Raw genomic sequence first — 22809 nt, 5'->3', positions numbered from 1 at the left:
CCACTCTTTTGTTGCTTTGGCGGTATGCTTAGGGTCGTTATCGTGCTGAAACACCCATCCTCGACCCATCTTCAGCTCTCTCACTGAGGGAAGGAGATGTCGGTCCAGAATTCCACGATACATGGCCCCGTCCATCCTCCCCTCAATACGATGGAGTTGTCCCGTCCCCTTGGCTGAAAAGCACCCCCAAAGCATGATGTTGCCACCACCATGCTTGACGGTGGGGATGGTGTTCTTTGGGTTGTACTCGGTGTTCTTTGCCCTCCTAACACGACGAGTTGAGTTGAGGCCAAAAAGTTCTATTTTGGTCTCATCTGACCACATCACCTTCTTCCAGGCCTCTTCTGAGTCGTCCAGGTGGTGAATGGCGAACTTCATGCGGGCCTGTACATGTTTCTTCTTGAGCAGGGGGACCTTGCGTGCGCTGCAGGATTTCAATCCATGACGGCGTAGTGTGTTACCAACCGTATCTTTTGTAACTGTGGTCCCAGCTGCCTTCAGTTGATTCATCAGTTCCCCCCTTGTGGTTTTGGGATGATTCCTCACCGTTCGCATGATCAGGGACACCCCACGAGGCAAGATCTTGTGTGGAGGCCCAGACCGAGGGAGGTTGGCGGTGGTGTGGTGCTTCTTCCATTTCCTGATAACTGCACTGACAGTTGATCTTTTCTCTCCAAGTTGCTTTCCGATTCTCTTGTAGCCCATCCCAGCCTTGTGCAGATCAACAATCTAGTCCCTGATGTCCGTAGAAAGCTCTTTGGTCTTGCCCATGGTGGGGATGTTGGATGCTGGTTGTTTGGGTGTTGACAGGTGTCTTTTATACAGGTAACGAGGTGAGGCAGGTGTATTTGATGTAGATAATTGGTTCGGATTGGGGCTGTGTCTTAAAGAAAGACTAACTGGCTTGTAGGAGCCAGAATACTTGCTGTTTGTCCAGGGGGTCAAATACTTGTTTTTCCTCATCAGATGGTTATCAATTTTAATAAATTCATATGATGTGATTTTCTGGAATTTTCTTTGGGATTCTGTCTTTCACTGTTAGAATGTACATATGATTAAAATTGTAGATTTTTGCATTCTTTGTAAGTGGGCAAACCTGCAAAATCAGCAAGGGGTCAAATACTTATTTCCCCCACTGTATATTCTGAATGTCTAAACTCATCAGAGACACCATGTAAAGTAAGGTTATTTTGGCTTGGATCAACAATCATTATTTCTTGGTCACTTTTAATCCATGACTACTTCTTAACTTTATGACCAGCACAAACTTGACATGGAACCAAGTCTTAAGAAGCCCTCCTACTTCCTTAACCACAGGTGTCCAACAGTAAGTTATTGGGTTTAGGTTGGGTTATGCAGATCAGTAAGGGGTTAATAAAATAAAAGGTTTAAATTTCTGGGTTTGATGGAACATTTTTAAATATAAACACTAACAATTAAATGTAACTAAAACTGCACTGCATGAAAAATATATCCAAAGTACAAAGACAACAAGAAATAAACTTGAAGTCTTTTATTGTACCATTCATATATTCATGTTTATACATTTAACGTAAAACATATATTGAACCATATCTTAAAGACAATGTAAAACACATAGGGTATAGCCAAGAAGTTTCAATTTAATTTTAATATAATATGTTTGAAAGTACAACATGTATACTCACAGGGTATTGCGTACATTTTAATAAAGTACACATAAATATGTAGTTTTTATTTACATTTTTGACCTCCCTTGTGTGCTTCAAAATACATTTGGTGTGACTTGGTGATACTATCACCAGCAGATTGAAGGCTTGCTGAGCTATTAGACAAAGGTCACTGAATGCACATTTGCTGTTTCTGGTCCATTTACTAGAGAGAGAGTGACATGCCAACAACAAGAATTTCAGACAGTCTGAGACCTGGCAATTTTGGATGCATTGATAGTACACATCACACGCATTCAGCTTTGAAGTGGGCACATTGCTTAGCAACCATCACTGTAATAAAATTAATGAAGACATGTAGCGTTGTGCTGGATTCACCTGTGCTTCGACATGTTCTATTTTTCTGCATTTTTAGTATTATTTATTACATTTATATAGCGCTTTATCATAGACACTCAAAGCGCATTTGGGGGGAGTGGGGGTGGGGACTGCTCTCTAACACCACTAATGTGTAGCACCCACCTGGGTGATGCACGGCAGCCATACAATGCCTTATGACACCAAACGCCAGAACGCTCACCACACATCAGTTAGTTAGGGAGGGGAACATATTTTTAGTGGGGGGGAAACCGGAGAACCCAGAGAAAACCCACGCAGACACAGGGAAAACATGCAAACTCCACACAGAAAGGATTTGAACCCAGAACCTTCTTGCTGTGAGGCCACAGCACTAACCACTGGGCCACCGTGCTGCCAGTATGAAAGCTGCTAGAGTATGTAAACAAAAGCCTTGATTGATTAATTGAACAGCACAACTCCAGATCTAAATTTGGAACAGAATGTAGTGTGTGGCAAGGCCTAACACTTTGAAAATATATTTATACTGTATAAATTTCAATGGTGCAACCCAACTCTAAATGGATTCTAAGGAAATAAGAGAGAAGAAGAAAACAGTAGGAGCATTTGGAAAAGGCTCAGAGGAGGAAGAGAGGAATTTATGTTTCCATTGACAATTGCTCAAATTAAGTCTAAAAATCTGGCACACTTAAAATGTTCACTTTTTGACTTTATGACCTTTGAGTTACACTTGTCAGCGGTCTTCTTTAATGAAGCGGTATGAAAGTGAAAGTGACGGCTGTTAATCAGACTGCTGCTCCGCTCCTTTTGTCAATTTCAACCTTTCAGAGGTCTTTAATGAAAAGGCCAGAAGATAGAGGCACACCAGCACACAGAAAAAACCCTGATGATTGTTGCAGCACAATTGAGATCTCCTGAGATTTCATGAGATCATGTGTGTGGATCCACAGTGTTAATCTCCAATTAGATGTTTATGATGACAATGTCCACTGTGATCTCAAATCTGTATTACTCTTCCTCTTCTTTTCTTTGTTTGTACTAGTACAGTGCCCGTTCAAATTATGGCTGTTTGGAACGGGCCAATTTTTTGGCCTGTGGTATTGCTGCTTGTAGCTTTCTCCAGAACCATTGTACCCCAAAATTACTTAGCCTACAGAAGGACCCAAAAGCATATAATATGCAACCTCACAGTATAGCCTACTACTGATGTACTGCGTACTCCTACTTCAGAGGAAAACATTGTACTACTACATTTACCTGACAGAGAATGTTGCAGAATTTACTCACAAAATGTCACTATTAAAATGTGCAGTTATCGCAGACATTTGCCTTATGGACTCATGGCGGCTTTCTTTGCCCAGTCAGCTCTGAGATGAAGTTATCTTCTGCTGCTGTGCACATAGAAGTGGTGAATTTCACAGCTCACAGCAACTTAATACGATATAGTGTCTGGCTTTTGTTTGATATCTAGTAAATGTTCTGAGTAAATTTAAGCTGGGCTTTTATTGTGAAGGGTAGAAATGCCTTTTTATTGAGTTTCCTCTTAGCGAAATGCTCCGAGTGAATTTAAGCTAGACCTTTAGTGTGAAGGGTAGACACTGAAGAGTCACAGTTTAATAAGTTCTAAGTTCATTGGGTACACAGGAAACCAAGGTGAATGGGATATTTCAATGACGCACGCACGCACGCACACACGAACAGATTTATTAGAGAGATGAGCAGTCAGAATGGATTACGTCAATACTCAAAATGTGATTTGGAAGATGACAATACAAACAATATCCAGTTATTGCATTCTGGCATAGCTAAATAATGAGTCATATTTAAAAAAAGCAAAGTCTAACTTCAGCTATTGTGTCTGAGCATTTTTGAGTAGCTATTTCTAAAGCGTGTAAATTACAGTACAGAGAACTGGATGTTGTTGCTGGAGGCAATTTAAGTGCCACCCTCCCAATGGCTACGAGGGCTTTGGTGGGGGCAGGTGTTTTGGAAAGTGTCAGCGCATGAGAAAAATGGAAGTGCTCAGCAGAGACCCCTCTACCCATGCATCCACACCCACACCTTCACATTCTCCCTTTCTTTATTGTTCTTTTGCTCATTTCTGTCTCTCTCTGTCCTCCCCTCTAACTCTTGTTAATCAGAGTACATTCGCAGGCAACACTATGTCCTTAGGCAATCTCTCACCTCTTCTTCATAGCGCTCTTCACATTCCCATCCCCCTGTCCTTCTCTGTCTGTCCTTCCCTCCTAAGCCTATTTTTTTCTGGATGCCCTGTTTGACTTTTTTGCACTGACCTTCATATTTTAACCAGCCCACATGCCAAGCTTCACCCAGCTAGTGATAGCATTGCCAGTTAATGTGCAGAAGCTGCACCTGCCTCCATAATGATACAGTGCTCACTGCTTACATTTGTTTCCCCTTTCCTTTTTTGTCTCTATGTCTCTCTCTTACTGCAGACCTGAGATGAATTTGCTGATAGCACAGCCCCTCAGTTCCTCGTTCTTGTTCAGATGAAACTTGTGGTGATATACGTGGCCTTGGCCACTGCAGGGGTTGTTGGTGTGCGCATAAGTGTTTTTCCTGAGTCTGCACATTTACAGCACCCAGGAAACGACCACAGACCGACAGCAATGCACCAGCTGGATTGTTCTGAAGGACAGTGTGTACGTGTGCACAAACATAAACTTACAAATGTTTATTCAGAAATATGCATATAACTAACCTTATCAAGTGCATGATCTGCTCCACTTACATCCAAATGACTCCCACAAACTAAAAATCTTTCAGCATGTTCTGAAATTTCATCAGTTGGATACAAAAAAGGCTGACTCCAGATCAGCAGTAGTGCAAGAAGTACTGAAATCTTTTACTTAAGTAAAAGTACTAATACCACAATGAAAGGGAAAAATATACTTAAAATATCCAAAGTAAAATGACTCATTATATAAAAGGCAGTTTTATATTCAGTGTTTTATATTTATCATATATATAGTACAGGCCAAAAGTTTGGACACACCTTCTCATTCAATGCGTTTTCTTTATTTTCATAACTATTTACATTGTAGATTCTCACTGAAGGCATCAGAACTATGAATGAACACATATGGAATTATGTACTTAACAAAAAAGTGTGAAATAACTGAAAACATGTCTTATATTTTAGATTCCTCAAAGTAGCCACCCTTTGCTTTTTTGATAGCACTGCAAACCCTTGGTGTTCTCTCAATGAGCTTCATGAGGTAGTCACCTGAAATGGTTTTCACTTCACAGGTGTGCCTTCTCAGGGTTAATTAGTGGAATTTTTTCCCTTATTAATGGGGTTGGGACCATCAGTTGTGATGTACAGAAGTCAGGTTGATACACAGCCGACAGCCCTATTGGACAACGGTTAGAATTCATATTATGGCAAGAACCAATCAGCTAAGTAAAGAGAAACGTGTGGCCATCATTACTTTAACAAATGAAGGTCAGTCAGTACGGGAAATTGTGAAAACTTTGAATGTGTCCTCAAGTGCAGTCGCAAAAACCATCAAGCTCTACAATGAAACTGGCTCACATGAGGACTGCCCCAGGAAAGGAAGACCAAGAGTCACCTCTGCTGCTGAGGATAAGTTCATTTGAGTCACCAGCCTCAGAAAACGCAAGTTAACAGCAGCTCAGATTAGAGACCAGATGAATGCCACACAGAGTTCTAGCAGCAGACACATCTCTGCAACAACTGTTAAGAGGAGACTGCGTGAATCAGGCCTTCATGGTCAAGTAGCTGCTAGGAAACCACTGCTAAGGAGAGGCAACAAGCAGAAGAGATTTGTTTGGGCCAAGAAACACAAGGAATGGACATTATACCAGTGGAAATCTGTGCTTTGGTCTGATGAGTCCAAATTTGAGATCTTTGGTTCCAACCGCCGTGTCTTTGTGCGACGCAGAAAAGGTGAAAGGATGGATTCTACTTGCCTGATTCCCACCGTGAAGTATGGAGGAGGAGGTGTGATGGTGTGGGGGTGCTTTGCTGGTGACACTGTTGGGGATTTATTCAAAATTGAAGGCATACTGAACCAGCATGGCTACCACAGCATCCTGCATCCTGCATCGACATGCCATCCCATCCGGTTTGCGTTTAGTTGGACCATCATTTATTTTTCAACAGGACAATGACCCCAAACACACCTCCAGGCTCTGTAAGGGCTATTTGACCAAGAAGGAGAGTAATGGAGTGCTGCTCCAGATGACCTGGCCTCCACAGTCACCGGACCTGAACCCAATCAAGATGGTTTGATGCTGCTTTACTATTACTGCAGATGCAATGACATGCACATTTTACAACTTCATACAGTGTTGGGTAGTTTAATCTATGATAACGTAATGTTTTACACATACAATCTTGAACTGAGAAGTATCTAGTAACTAGGTAAATATAGTAAAGACTTATATAATATTATATATTATTATACAATATTTTCCTCCGGAAATTAAGTTTATATACTCAAGTAAAATACAAGTAGCTCAGAATTGTACTAAAGGACAGTACTTGAGTAAATGTACAAACCTGTTACCCTATCTGGTACTGATCTGCAGTGGTGGAATGTAACTAATGCACCGCAGTAACCGAAAAGCCAGCAACAGGGTTCCCTTTTTTTCCAAACAATCTTGTAAGCACTCTCGTTATCATCACAACATCGACAGACGCTAAAAGGAGAGAAGAGAGAACTGGCAGCCAAACAGACCCCTAAGCAGGACACTCTAATGAGGAAAGGGCCCCTGAGGGCTCTTTACGTGACACTAGAGATCCATACTGGGGTTGGCAGCCTTACAGGATCCACAATCCAAGAGATGCATTTGTACTGGTGCCATCATTAACTACTTTAATCCTCTTTACAAGACTCCAACTTCCGGAAAGAAGCTTTTGTCATGAAAGGGCTGGAACATGGAAACAGACTACAGATAAACAACCGTAACTGTGTTTGTCTGGAGAGCTGACGACGCTTATGTTGAGACACGTCTGACCACCCAGTTAGATAAGAGTCCAGTGTTTCCTTTAGGATTTTTTTTAGCAGTGTGGGCAGGTCCGAACACCCCCCCCCCCATGAAACGGAACTCACACTTCGCTGCAACACAAATATATTTATTCACATTCAATGATCAGTGACTGAACTGTATTTTTGAGTTACTATATGGGCCAACTTTAATCTTGACATATAGGCTAAGCATTCTGTAGCAAATAACAATAAACCCACTATTAATTACATTATCTTAATGCAGTGTAACTACTTCAGCATGTAAATAATGCACCTAAAATACAAACGTGAGCAAGGGCGTTGAGCAATTGCTATTATATCGAATCAACAGCCACTTGCAATTTAGCTAGCAGGTGAAGAATACAAACAATGGAAATAACCAGTTAACTTTGCACTTTTAAATTTGCAAGACCAGGCTTAAATGAACTGACAACATAAGTTATACGACTTACAGTTCTCAAGGAGGTACACACACACACAAAATCTCAACTGGCTTATCATCCGGACAGCATCTCTTTTTCCTTTCTCTGCCAAGTGACACGTGTGCCCGCTCGCGCTGTTTTTTGTGATGCAACTGACTAACAGCACAATTGTAAACACAGATGACTATGGAGAATGAAAGTATTTACTTTTGACAGAGCCATATTGTAGCATCAGTTTAGAGAAGGTATGAATGCATTAAATGTAAAACCAATAGCAATTCAGATTGTCCTCATAAGAACCATTAAACTGTATCCATAACAACCATGAAACTGTCTTCATTAGCTGCAAGCCATGAAATACTGTAAGAATTTAGGAAACTACTGATTCAGTTCACTGAATTTAAACATTTATCTGATGAATTTGCATCAGAACATTATAATATGGTTGTAGTAGAGTCAACCAAAAATCATGAGTGCAAATTGACCATAAAAACAAACTTTAATTTACCCCTAGTTTAACAGCATTGAATTGTGGTTGATTCTTACAGAATGCACCTTTAAGTGTTAAAAAATGGTAAGTCAGTAATCACAGGATGTAGTTTTAACTTCTTAAATGTCTATAAATACGTTTAAATGGTTAAAAATGGAATACAATGTAAATACAATGTGATAAAATGTCAATAAATTGCTTATAAATGCAATTACGACTATGTTTTCAACTGGTTATATATTTTAAACCTTGAGTTGAGATATATTCTTCTAACAAATACAATTTAGGTATTTAAATACATAGTGGGAACATTTTCAGCCAGGACTATTATTTACTCACTGTGTTGTTATTGTAGGCTACACACTGCCCTGCTGGTCCAAGCATGCAACAAGAGGCCAAACTGAAAGAATACAAACTGCACAAAAACATACAAACAGTCTGAATTAAGAAACAGCTTTTGTCTGATAGCTGAAAAGCTGCGTGTGATGTTCATTAGCAGCCAGACACACAACCTGGATCACAGGCAGTCCTTGTTAGCTAGAATAATATGTGTAATGGGTGCTCATAGTTCCAACAACAGATGCAAGCAGCAAATGCTGAGAAGGCATAGGAATTGAGCTCCTCTCGCTCTCATGGATTGTGTATTTGCAGGTACATTTTTGGATTCATATGTATACCTTGCGACAACATCCTCCACAACATCCTCCCATAGTGGCACTGAAAAATAAACTTTAAGTCAACCAGCTCTGGTCCAACAGAACTGTTCAGGTCTTACCTTTGTCCAGAGTAGCATCCGGGGAGTTGAAGTCCATTAGACTGCTGATTTCAGTCTTGTAGCAGAGGTCAGTGGCTGGCGGCTTCTGCCTCGGGTGGGAAGAGGGATCTGGGAGAAAAACAAATGACAAACTAGGTTAACGCAAAAGACAACATGTGAAGGGATTTAGAAAGATAGACAGTGGAATTCATCTGTGTTCTTGGAAATGAGATTTGAGCTCAAGCATGTGTATCAAGAACATGTGAAAATACTAAATACCTAAGTACAAAGAGAAAGGACATGGCCTCTTTGACATTTAAATGTATCTCACAGATTACTATTATCTTAATTTGGGATAATGTGTGTGGATTATGTTTGTTGAAGCATGTGGAAGTGCAAATGGAGCTGTGAAATGTGTTTCTAACAATCATTTAAAATGATGATACAGACAGCAAGAGAAAAAGGAGAAAGAGAGAAAAAAGCCTGTGTACACCCAAACTGCATGATAATGGATGATAGATTAAAGTCCTCTTCAGCGTGAGTTTTCCTCTATGCACAGAATGCACGAGGAAACAAAATGATTAATGCAGCACACCACACATCCCTCTCAATACACACATAATGAACTTTTACTCCTCACTCCTTCCACTGTACAAACTCTGCAGTACCTCACCATTCATCAACACAGCTACTGTCTCTGGGGAGAGCGTGAACACCACGCTGCAGCAAAAGCAGACAAGCTTAAACACATGCAGGCGCACAAACACAGTTGCTACTTTGAGAGACTGCTGCATATAAATATTAGCATTTTTATGAGCAAAGTGTGATTTGATTTCTGGTGAGGTTCAGTGGTTTCTAATACAGTTTTGGCCAACCTCACCAGTGGCACGAAAGGAATGCATATTGAATGCAATGCTCCAGGTCAACTCACATATAAGTTTTTGCTAAAATGACGTGACTTCAACATTTGCAGTCCACTTCTGCCGTCCTCCCATCCTAGCGACAGACGCTTTCATTCCAAAGTCAAATTCGCAAGTGCCGCTTTTTAAAAGGAAAGTCACCTGAGGCTGGCAAAAAAATAAAAAAGGATTTAAGATTCTGCTTTGCTCACACAAACACAGTTAAATTTACTTTCCAGCAAACTCCATCTCTTCCACTTCCCTCTTCAACCTCTGCTCCTCTCTGGCGTTCTCCTCCCGCTCCTCATCCCTTCCTGTTCTTTCTGCCATCAGTTCACCACCCACCTACAAAGAGCCCTGTTACTGTTTGAATTATTTGGAGTAATTGAGCACAGATATGTCTGGGTGAAGAACTGGAGGTCTGGGTGGTGTTGTCATTATGGCGAGATTAGTCATCACGCTTGTCGAGATGGACTTTATAGAGCTACAAATAACAGCTTGGCAGCTTGTCCCCACCTAAAGTGATTGGTAAGAGTGCATAAGGGCTGTTTTAAAAAACCAACACCACCTTGCAAATCTATAATTTTTCAAACTTGCCCACGGTACAGCCTTTGGCACCACGAACACAGCTGTCAGTTTTATAAATAATGTTAAAATTCACAGTATATACTTATCTGCTATAGCTTCAAGTGTCTGCTGCCCTGCATCGTGCACTTGACAGGCCCTCACCAACATTTAGAAACTTACCAAGGGAAAAGGGGATGAGTGTGGTGGAATACATGTAAAGGAGTATGCCATGCTGGTTGCTTGATGGGGATGGAGAGGTAAAACTAGTATGGAGGAGGGCAGGGGCATATGCTGCAGAGTGAGCTCAGGTGTGACTTGACATTTTGTTTAGTGTACAGTATATGTAATGAAGTTAGGCTGAAACCAAAATAATAAGTGAACTCTGAAAATTGCATTAAGTAAATAAATCTTCCTTATGAAATACTCAGTCACATGTTTGCATCAGAAACACAAAGTGGCCTTTTAAACTAAAATAAAATAAAACTGCACAGATATTTCAGTGCAACACGTTTTAACATCAGCTCCTGTTGATGCTCGTACTTCATTAATATGTATTAATGTAACATACATGTGATATTGCAACTAATACAATATCCTATTTGTAAGCAATCATTGCCCAATATGAAAACACTGATCATGGTAACAACAATTTTGCATGCATCTCTTTATTGTGAGAGAGATTTCCCACTAATAACCAAACACAAAAACAATCCAAACAATAATGTGGATACATTATAGGCACCCTACTTTGTGTTTTAGGCTGTTAAAATGTTTTTACACTGAAATTTTACATGTTAAAGAAGCAAAGAAACACTTGCTTGGCTGCAAATCATTTTGGATGATTTCTGTCCCCTGATACACCAACTGGAGGTTTTTAGAGGTATGGAGAGAAAATGGTCAGGCGCTGTTCTTATTGTTTGTGATTTGTATTTGTGCAAGTGCACGGCACTACACTGAGTTATCGAGATAGGTAATTGTAATGTTTTCTGGGTCACTGTCCATGCTTCTGAATCAATGTCTTTTTTAACACACTGAATATTTGGATTTGGCAAGGTCCAAATGCCTCATATTGATCTTCAAGTATTTATCTCCGCTCACTACAGTCAAAGAAACACTACAGACAGTGACACACAGAGCAGATTGACAGAGTCGGGGGGAGAAAAAGACTGGATGAGATATCAGGGGCTGATAATATAGAGGAGTTGTAGAAACAATCATAAACATCTCTTGTTTTGGTGCTCTGGCTCTCTGCATTTGCTACCTGCTACACTGTGCCTTGAATAAGAGTGAAGCTTTCTATAAACCTTTACTTTCGCTTGTTGTCATGTTTGTGGTGATCTATTAAGGATTTGGGATAAGATCATCATTTCCTCTCTCTTCTTCCTTCTCTCTGTTCTTTTCCTCAAATGCCATGAATATTATCTGACAAAGAACCCTAACCCTAACCCTAAGCTCTATTATCACTGCAAGTGTGTATGTCAGTTTCAGTTTGGCATTAAATTAGAAAATCAGTATGTCTGCAGAACATAAAACAATGCATGATGGAAATACAGCAGGTTGGTACATGGAAAGATCGTCCAAATTTCAGCTGTCTTAAGCCTCTCATTTTAGCTGCAAAGAAAACAGAAGGCTCGTGGGGAATAATTTGAAGTTCACACCACTTTTTTCAGCCCTCACTCTATCCTCACATTAAGATGTTTTTGTTTTTTTCTCAGTGGAAAGGTTTATATACACATTAGCAATGAATGCAAGGGTTGTAATACTTTTGCAAGATATATTGTTTTCATGAGAAAGCAATGAACTACACTGCAGTAGAAGCTTTTTTCTTTTTTTTTAACGCTGATGAGAATTCATCACACTTCATGGCTTGGTTCCATTTTCCTCACAGTAAAACTCTTCTTCTACTCACTTTATCAATAATAAGTGGTTTAACCAGCCGAGCACACAACTGAGGAGACAGATAATTCTGCTGTGATGAAATAAATAATGATTTGGCCCAGAGACTAAAACAACTGTTGTACCCCATGTGGCTTTGTTATGATGTAATTATCCAAATCATTGTATCCCCACCAAACATGGTCTACTTGCACTGAAAGAAATTTGTCAGAAAGTTGTTCTAGACTTCAAACAGCTCCTTCCTTTAGTGAATACAACTTACAGGAAAGGAGGAGGGTATGACAGCAGCCTTTTCACCCTGCCTGGGTGTGTGGCCATTCTGAACAGATTTAAACACTTTTGCCTTTAAATGTTGTCCGGTGATGATGTCCGACGACATCATCATACGACCTGTTTCGTGTCAAATATACTGATGCCTTTAGTCTGCAGGTATGTCTGTACATAAAGAGTTGATGTTTGCAGTTCTGGTTAGAGCTATACCAATGTATTAGTCAATATCAGCATGTGAAAAAATGAGGACACCCATGCTAAAGTTGACTAAAAAAGAGGAATAAAAAAAAATCATCTTTTGGAAATTGATCTTAATGCCTTAATTAAAAAAAATAGGAAAAATCCAACCTTTAAGGACACCAATTTTGTTTGTGAATGAATAATGTATCGTAAATAAATAAATGTTCTTCCTTAAAATACAGGGGGCATAAGTAAGTACACCCCTATGTTAAATTCCTATAGAGGCAGGCAGATTTTTATTTTTAAAGGCCAGTTATTTCATAGATCCAGGATACTATGCATCCTGATAAAGTTCCCTTGGCCTTTGGAATTAAAATAGCCCCACATCATCATATACCCTTCACCATACCTAGAGATTGGCATGGTTTTATTTCGGTTAGCCTAATAGCTGGTTTGATTTGCATTGAGAGATGATTTTATGGAAAGTACCCCATGCCAATCTCTAGGTATGGTGATCCGTTTTTTCCTGCGTGCATCCAGCGTGTGTGCGTGTTTCAGTCGGGAACTGAGCAGCCCCGCCCGCTGCAGAGAGCTGACAGAGAAACAGCCGCCGCTTCATCGGCTTTAGAGCGAAAAAAACATTTATGTTAAAATGAATACAGGTTGGCAGGACGGTCTGAAATGTTTTGCACGGTCTTTCGCTATATGTTTTGTTGGTAACTTCTCCACACCTCTTCTTTCACGCGAAAGGGAAACACAGCAGTCTGAGGTCACATACGGCCACGATGCTACATTGTGCATGCGTCGAACCATGTTTGCACACAAACCAACCAGCCAACAGTTTGCAAGGCAGCAAACCCGAGAAGAAGGAGACACACAGCTACTTTTAAACATTAGCAAAGACTTAGAAATCAACAGGTTTTTGGATATGCGCACACATCGCTACAACGACCTTTTCAAGAAGCTGATTGAAGGAATGAAAGAGGGACGCTGTGTTTGCACAGCCCAAAAAGTCCGCCGTTGCTGCTGGTAAACTTTTTGCACGGCTCCATGTAAACGGGAATATTAGTTGAATATTCACTTTCATTAGCCATGTAAATAGCTTAGTCGGAATATCATCTTTTTCAAAATGAGGGTAGAAACCGGAATATTATGTGCATGTAAACATAGTCACTGTTGTTCTTTGACCATGAAAACTGTTATACAACAGAAGTGTGTCTTCAGTGACCCTGCCTACCTGACTGTGGGTTCCTATGGGAGTCTGTTGCTAACCTTTACAATGTTGGCAGTACAACTTACATGAGGACTCAGCCTTTGTCAACAAGAGCCCTCCTGTTGTTCCTCTTCTCAGCGGGGATGAAACACAAAATCCTTGTCAGTGAGACATGAATCTCCCAAAATAAACTATTCCCTCAAAATAGAGGGAGCTAAGCCTCCTTTACCCTACAGAGTCTAAAGGAAGATTGAGTTCAAACTACAGACTTCATTGTGTATTTTCTTTTTTTTTTTTAACTCAGACGCTTGCTTGAGGGGATCCAAATATTTAGTAGTTGGTCAAAAGGTAATGTTTAAAGCCCGAATATTCAGGCACACAAGGCTGCAACACGCTGCCTCAGTTTGATTGTTGTTGCTATTACTGAGAGTGCCACTGAAAATAGGTCTCTTTTAATATTTCTGTTTCCCAATGCACTATTATTATTGGCTGTCTTCATTCTTCTTCTATTTGAGCAAAGGTTGAAGGTAGTACCATTCATCTACATTGGCCCATAAATCCTTCCCTACAGGATGAACTGACACCAATTTGTACATCATAGTGTACTTATCTGTAATTGGCCCATGAACACTGCAGTGATCAGTGTTGTAGCCATTATATTAACACCAGTTTGCCGTTATGGTTCTCAGCTGTTGGCACAAACACATGCTTCTCTTTTTCTCTCTGAAAGGCTGTGACAAGTCAAACCACTCAGGATGACTTTACTTTCAATTAAATAGGCATAATAATAACAACAGACTTTATCTTATGGAGACCTTGATACCTTTACATAGCAGGAAGAGGACTCCCATGCTCTATTAAGAAGTAGAATGATTGAATAAAACAACCAATTATATGCAGTTACTGCACTAGAACACAGTACTCTACATCCACAGGTTTTGGAGATTATTGTAGAGTAGTAATTCAAGCAGTTACGGCTGTAATGAGCTGAACTCCGTATGATTATGATATATAACTTGCCATTTTGTAACGCTCCTCTGGTTGAATGTTCCAACAGTCCTAAAGGGAAGATCGAGATGAATAACTAGTCTTCATGGTCGGACAGTTCTCTCTCTGTTTCTCACATTCTTGTCACCACCCCTCTCCCTCGAGTCCTCTCTTCTTCCTTAGCTGACTGACTCCACCACTCCAACGTCACCTCTCCTTTCCCCTCCTCATTTTCCATCCTTTCTCTATCGCTCTTTAATGGGGTTCCCCAAGCTCTTTACTCTTCTGAGGCGACCATATTTTATCTGCTGGCACAGCGCAGGAAAAGACGATGGCTGGAACAAAAGAAGGCCCTAATGAGTAGTGGAGGTGATTAAGGAATGAATAGGCGCTGTTGCTGGAACCTTCACCGAGCTGCCCATGTTCCCCGACTCAGTCTGCAATCTGCAGATAGGCACTGCCTCTCTTTCCTTACAACGGCCACCCTCCTTTAATTGCACTGACATTCTCTGGTCCCGAGGCTGCCAGCCTTGTGATAAAGCTCACGTATTCATGCATTAATCACCAGCAGCCAGGACAGGCCTTTCCCCCCTGCATCACCTGCCTCAAGACCCCAATTCAAGGACCCTATAAATACACTGCAGATAAATGGAACTAATGGACCAGGGGTGTGATTGCGGGGAGCTAGCACTTAACGTTTAGCTGCCCACGCTAACCATCGGCGATCTCAAGACGACTTGTTGTCAATTCATATTGTAATGAAAGGCTGCTGAATGTACTAGGCAGACCATTCAAAAGAAGCATATAAGCTGGGGATGTTATTAGTTGGTGTAAGGAGGACTGCCGTCTGAGAGACTAAACCGAGGAGAAGCAGGCTTTTGTCAGTCTGTGAATGTCATTTTCATATTGGCCATCAGAGGAATGAACACATCACCTCTGTATGTAGAGTGACAAATGGCCCATTTGCTTTGCTCCATGGCAGACCAGAGACAGGTGCCTGCAAGCACTTCAGCTTTAAAATGGCCTGAACACGGCCACTTCAACACCACATTTATCCTTGGAATCAAAGCACTTTAGGAGATGGAGAGCTATGTGATAGCTTGTATCAGGAAACTGAATAGTGATGAAACTTGTCCTTTGCCAACATGCTGCATTTATATCCCATTTGATAGGCTTTAAATAACATATGAATTCCACCTTCAGTATGTTCTTATCTTTACTGACACTCTTCCCCAGCCTGCTGTAGCTGTGAGGATGTTTATATTATGTATACAGAGATAATGAGAGATTAGAAGTGGCTATGGTAATGACATGTGTCACCTTTAACTGTTGGAAGCGTAGACAGCTGTCGTTATTTGACCCACCAGTCTTCATTTGTGAAGATCCATTGTGCAATAAGATGGTGTAAAGTTGTCATGGAGATGAATTAGAATGCACTTTGTTAATTTCATAGTTCCAACATACAGTAATTACAGTACAGTTTGTTGTTGGAAAATAGGAAGGCAAGTATTTGAAATGACAAGGAGAATAGCACACTTCTAAATTGTCTTAAAGGACTAATTCAACATTTTGGGTAATACGCGTTTTCGCTCTATGGCAGAGATATAGATGAGAAGATTGATAACCTCTTCATATGTGTCCATTAAGCCAATAAGTGTGTATTTACCAAGGTTATTCCTTTGAATCTAGAATGTTCATTTTGACAAACCATAATACTGAACTAATGATATTCTGACAATATTAGCAAAAGTCACCCTGGGACACGGCATTACACCACATTACTTTAACCAACCTTGTTATAGTAAAAAACAGAAACTGTGGATACTTAATAAACTAATTTGAAATGTGCCTTGAGAATTAAAATGAAGATATTTGAATAATTATCCAAATGCAATTACCATATGCAAAAAACCTAGAAGGTAAGATTGAAAATAAATCCTTTTCAGAGCCCCTCAATTTGTTCAGAATCAATTTAATAAATACCATCTATAGCAACTGTGTTTTATGAGCAGCTTTTAGAAGCAATTATGACTCAAAGGCAGTGCAAAATTATTCAAGTGTAGTATTCTCCAAAGGACCTTGCAAGGCTGTTTTTCTTTCATATCCCCTTGACAAAGCACGGCGGTGTTATGTGCATTGTTTGCAGCTTATTTTTTAGTACTGCTGAGTGTAATGTTTTATAACATGATAATCTGCAAGCATCTCATAAAATTTCATCTGAAAAGTCACTTATCTACATTAAACCATTACAGGTTATCCCATACAGCTATTCTTTAGACATTCAGTGTCAGATGCATCAAGAAGTCTACACGCTAATTCAACTGCTCCTGTTGTTAAAGTTTTTCTAAACTGATCATCAGAACAACTACAAAATAGTAGTCAAGAGTAAAAACAAAAGATTTCTACTTTACTTCCCAAACAAAAGGAAGCTATTGTAGGTATTTCACAGCAAAAAAACGCCAATACTGGTTCTGATGATGGGTGGCAATTATGATCCCATAAATAATAATAAATCTATGATCAGTAAAAGATATATCAGACCTCATCCAATACTGAGACAGAACAACTGAATGTCGAACAGCTGCTGTTTTAGAGAGCTATTTGTGCGTCAACACTCAGGGCAAGGATGTGTACATCTAATTTAAGATCATATAATATCTTTATATGGGGATCCTTCCTTGAATCAGCCCAGTCTGTCATAATCACAAAATGTGATCCTACGTCAGCCTCTCCTTCAATATGATAGAGTGTGGCATGTGTGGAAGGGCAGCAGGGAATCTGCTCTGAGGCTTAGTGTGCCAGCAAATGGAAGGGGACAGACAGAAGGAAGAGTGCAAGAGAAAGAGATTAAATGAATGCAAATACTGTATGTCAAGTGAGAGCGTGAGAGATGGAGAAGAGGAAGGAAGAAGGAGAAAATGAGACACAGGGCATAACAGCCAAGTAGGAGGAAGGTTAAGAGAGAGAGATGGCAGGAAATAAAGACAATCTGATGAAGTTTCCATCTCCCTAATAAAGGCATAATATAATTACAGAGTGGATAGGAATGGTGGATAGGGCTCAGCTGCTGAAATTGAGTGAAACAAATTAAAGAAAGGAAAGATCACAAAGGAAGAGACCAATAAAAAAGCAGCTCTCACATCCGAATATGCTGCAGCTAGGGAAAAGTATGTTTCCACTTGCACTTGTTAATACTTTATACTAACCAGAACTTTAGTTGAAATATGTTAATATTAGTAACAGGCCTTTATTTCTATATTTTAGCTGATTTTAGTAAGAAGCCTCCTCAACAATTAATTCATGTTTACCTGTCTTGTCTTACTACATTTAAGTCAAATCTATCAGTACCACAACAACAACTACTCTGTCATCTATTAATTATTTCTAATTCATTCTGTATATACGTGTCTCCACGTCTCTGTATTACGCTAGCATCACTGAAACCTACATTACAAGCCTTCCAGCAGCTCAGATAGTATTATCCTTCCCCTTTTCTGATGGCTTTTATCGTGGAAGGTGTGTAGGACGTGTTGGGTTTCATTGACAGTACCTTAACACAAAACTGAATACGTATGTCACACTACAGCTGATTGGAATTAATTATTAAATGAGAAGAGTATTTCTGTAAAACATGTATGGGATATACACAGCATAGACAAGGAAATATATTTTTTGTTAAATAGTCTAATAGCAAAAATACTTATTCAGCTACTCAATAGCGCTCAACTAAGCAGCTGGGAGAAAAAACACACACACACACACACACACACACACACACACACACACACACACACACACACACACACACACACACACACACACACACACACACACACACACACACACACACACACACACACACACACACACTTCTGTCAAACTCATCCCAGGCAATAACAACTCTCCTATCCCTCTGTGGTGAGAGGCTATCAGCTGAGGCTCTTCTCCGTTCCACTGTCTCCCTTCGCTCTGAAATTCACTAACACCTGACAAATACTCATCTCTGTTTCTCCACTTTCTCTTTCATCCGCTGACAGTAGATCATTTCTCTCGCTCTCCTCCTGCTCACCGAAGGATCGTTGCTCGCACCTCCCCTACTCGGCTCATTCCCTGTCTCCTTGTTGGTCTCTGCATCCTCTCGCCATCCTCCTCTCTCTTCCATTTTTCTCACCCTCACTCTCGGCTTGTCTCTATGTCTGTTCGCTTACTTTTCTGTCTTCCTCTCATTTGCTCTCTGCTTTTGTCTTTTTAAAAATGTGGCATACCATAATGGAAAATATTGGAGCAGACTGAACCACAGAGGCTTACAGGAGTCCATTCACTTTTTTTTTTTTCTTTTCTTCCTCAGCCTTCTCTAACACACAAATACACACAAAATGTGTTTCAGTCTGTTTATCTCCAACATTTTACATCCCCTCTGTCTCAGGCAATTTGAGGCCGAGCATCAAAAGCCAATATTGAGGATTGACAGTTAACCACCATTGTGGTACAATAACAACAACACCAACACAATATGTGAACAAGACAAGAACAGAAAAGCTGGCAAAATGATGGATTCTGTTGTGATGTTCATACTTATCTGCAGAGGGGTGGCACTTTGTGGAAAATGTGAACCAATGCAGAGTTTGTGGACATCGGAGAATTTTTCTACGGCTATGGACACTGTTGCTACTGACAACCACATCTGTGTCTCTGCCTGTTCTTTTCCAGCATGCAACATAGTATCCATTAGTGGCCCCAATCTCCCGATTGACTGCAGCATTTGCAGAAAACACACTGTTACATAAGAGGAAATGTAAATAGCAACAAAGTAGGTCTGAACTTTGTTTGCAGGAATTGGTAAGTGGCATCAAACAGCAACAAATTCACAGTTCTTAAATTAAAAACAATTCCATTTCAAAACCTGTTGTCCATACCTAACCCTAGTTTGCATTGTGCTGGGATGCATTCTAATCTAAATTAACTAACTTGCAAAAACATCATGGTGATGTTGACTTTGGCCGTGTCTGCTCAGAGCACTAAGTTTATATTTGGACTGTGGGTGAAGGACACCAGGAGAGGGCCGTGAAAACTGGGGAACTCCCAGGAAAACTAGGCTGGCAATGTCTTTGGCAGGAGGACGGGATGCCATATTGAAGACATTAAACTGTCTGCTGTATAATGTCTCCCAAAGTGGGGAGTCTGGACTCGTCCAGACAAAGCATGCAGTTCAACATTATATTGGTATGGTCCAACAGGGTGTTTTAAACTGGGCTAAACACTGCATTTGTTTGAATGATGGTTCAACATGTATGCCCATTTGGAACATGTCTGTTCATCCAAAACATTAAATGCGTATTGTTAGTTTAAGTGACAGGTTATTGTTGTTCTAATGATTTTGTTTTATTACATAGTATTATTTGTTTCATATTGTTTGAGTAGTGCATAAAGATAGTTGGCTTATTATTAATATCATACTCTGGCTTGGCTAGGTCACAAGTCACAGAGCAGTGTTTTTGTTTTTCAATTCATTCAGTTTGATAATAGCTATCTGCTCATGGTCCTGCAACAGTCAAACATTTAATAAAAATACAATAAAAAAAATGAAGCATCAAACCGCTCCAACAGAAAACATACTTGGCTCAGAATGAGAAATGATCCAGAGGGATTTCAGCGTATTCATTCTTGTTGTGAGTGATGCATTTTGTCAATACACAGAACAGCGGTATGCACTCATGAATTGGATTTTTCTCCCAAATTAAGGCTGCTGAAGTCAACACAGTGAGTCTGTCCGTTCAGGGATTGTTATAGCCTACCTGAGTGTACGTGCATGTGTCTGTGCTGATGTTTCTGGCACGTGCGTGGTGTGATAGATTTGCCACAGCGTTGCCCGGAAGCAGCTACAAATGTTTCCAATTATAAGACAACGTGTGAAAACGGATGGATAAAAAAGGAGATGGAGCAAAGCCAGGGGGAGGGAAGTATGTAAAGTAAGATGTGTGTGTATGTTTTGCTACTGTATGTGCATCTCTCATGGTTTTACTTTGATGACTGTGTACTTTGAGTGTGGTTTTAAAATATTTATACTATTGTGTTCACCAGAGGAACCACGCTGTACAACAGTGATGATTTATACTGCACGTGATATTGTAGTGATGAGTGATGGGCTTAATGAGTGGAATATGGCTGCATCAATTTCAACAGTTGAGCCAAAGCTAACAAAAATGTTTATGCATGCTTGTCCATATTTGAAAAGCTGAATAAGACAGACATTTCTGTCAACCCAAATGTAACCAACAGTACCAGTGTTCTCAGAAGAGTTGATAGTTACAGAAATGTCTACGTGCTCTGCTGTCCCATGTGCCTGTTGTTGCCATGTGTTGTCTGCTCCACTCAAAAATAGCTATGCATGGATAAAATCCTTTTTTTTTCCTTTTCAAATGCATACTGTATAAACAGAGCAGCAAGGCATTATTACAGAAATGCTTAAAAGGATTTATTTGACTTGGCTGTATTGCTAGTTGTAAAAAATGAAATTTAAAAAATGTGAAGGTTGTTGAAGATTCTTTTCTGCAACCAATACGGTAAAAACAACCTGTGAGTTACACAAACAAATTCCAGCATTGTAAAGTAACACTTCACATTGCAGAGCAGTCTGAATCAAATCATTTGGAATTGCCGGCTGCTTGAAAAGTTATCTTAGTTACACAGATGGATTATGTGTCAAGATGCACATCACATTGGTCTCAGAAGGAGGGAAGCACACTCCTCAAAGCCGTGCAGATACAACAAATCAAACAGGTTACCAAAGTTCCACGAAGCTCACGGAGCATGACAGTGCCCAGTGTTACGCTACCTATTCAATGCCTCAGACTGCAAAACAAATTGCCAGTAAAGCATGGCTTACCCCCACTTCAAAGCCAATCAACTGTCATAAATAAACTTTGGTGGGCCCTGAGGCATGTAATACATTGAAAAAATCCTGCATCATTTAGTACAAAATGATGATCGTGGTACTCCCTCATCTGGAGGATATGAGGTATGGACAGTGGAGCCATGCTTTACATTTTTTATACAGTGTATGTGTAAAAACAGTGCTGCTGTGTTCGTAACGGTTTTGGTATGTCAAAGGTAGCCTTGCTCACAGGGTACACAGTGCTGGGATAAAGCCCATCATCCCTCCCTCATGTCCCTCTATTTTTGCAAGGGCATTGTCGCTGCATCTGGGGCTTTGCGGCACCCATGACCGTTGTGATTGGTTTAGAGAAATACAAACAAGCCAGAGGGTTTCAAATTTCATTTTTGTTTATTATTTCTTAAAGTTTTATTTTTGGGGGCAACGGGCTGGGGCGGGCAACAGTCAGCAGCAGTCAGCATCCAAGCTTCAGAAGCCTTCTCGTGCTTGATGGATCAATCCACACAGTGTGCTTACCAACACTGCAGACATATATTTTTATGTATCTGTGGTAACAATAAATATATTACTTTCTTTCCCAACAACTATAGTAACTGTAGAGTTTCTATTCAAAATGTTTGTGAAGTAAGAGAGAAAAAGTTATTTCTAAAGCCGATATATGGGCTGCAACAGTCAGCATTTTTACCATCATCGGAATTGTTATTTTTTTAAGGAGAGGAAGAGGGATTGACACGTTGCCTGGATGCAGCGAAAGATGTGGTCCAGGACCAGATTTTCATAGTTTATAAAAAATGCAGCACAGTGATGATACAGACTTTTATACACGAGACACAACAGAGTTTATAACGCAGACCTGCTGATACGCATTCAACTCACTTTAGACCCGTTCATGAGTCAGCAGTCACTGTAAGTAAAGTTGAAAACTGCAGTAAAAGTTGTCTTTAGCAGCATTTGATTAAATATGCACACATGCTTAAAAGGCATTTAAACTAAATTTTGTGTTAAAGTTTGTGTCATTTAAAATTGTACATATATATAATATATACTCCCTGTTCATCTACTACACACATTATTCATTTGTGTATTTGCAAAAGCAACCAAGAGGTCAACGGGTTGTTGCCTCAAGTTGAGTTCTCCCATCTAGAAAAGGCTGGGAGGAAAAAAAGAAAAAGAAAATCAGTAACTTTTTCCAACAGGCGAGGGCGTCTGGGTCAC

General features: G+C 40.1%; 1 protein-coding gene across 2 annotated transcripts in view; it reads right to left on the bottom strand.

The window, feature by feature from the left end:
• Positions 1-22809, bottom strand: part of kazna (kazrin, periplakin interacting protein a) — a 200682-nt gene that overhangs the window by 53025 nt on the left and 124848 nt on the right. For both annotated transcript variants that reach the window (XM_028582160.1, XM_028582161.1), the window contains exon 5: positions 8709-8816. In XM_028582160.1, the coding sequence (XP_028437961.1) occupies positions 8709-8816 (108 nt within the window). The remainder of the gene's footprint in view (positions 1-8708; positions 8817-22809) is intronic.

Source organism: Perca flavescens, chromosome 7, assembly GCF_004354835.1.
Source record: "Perca flavescens isolate YP-PL-M2 chromosome 7, PFLA_1.0, whole genome shotgun sequence".
Classification (NCBI taxonomy): Eukaryota; Metazoa; Chordata; class Actinopteri; order Perciformes; family Percidae; genus Perca; species Perca flavescens.
This window is presented reverse-complemented; position numbering and strand designations above follow the sequence as displayed.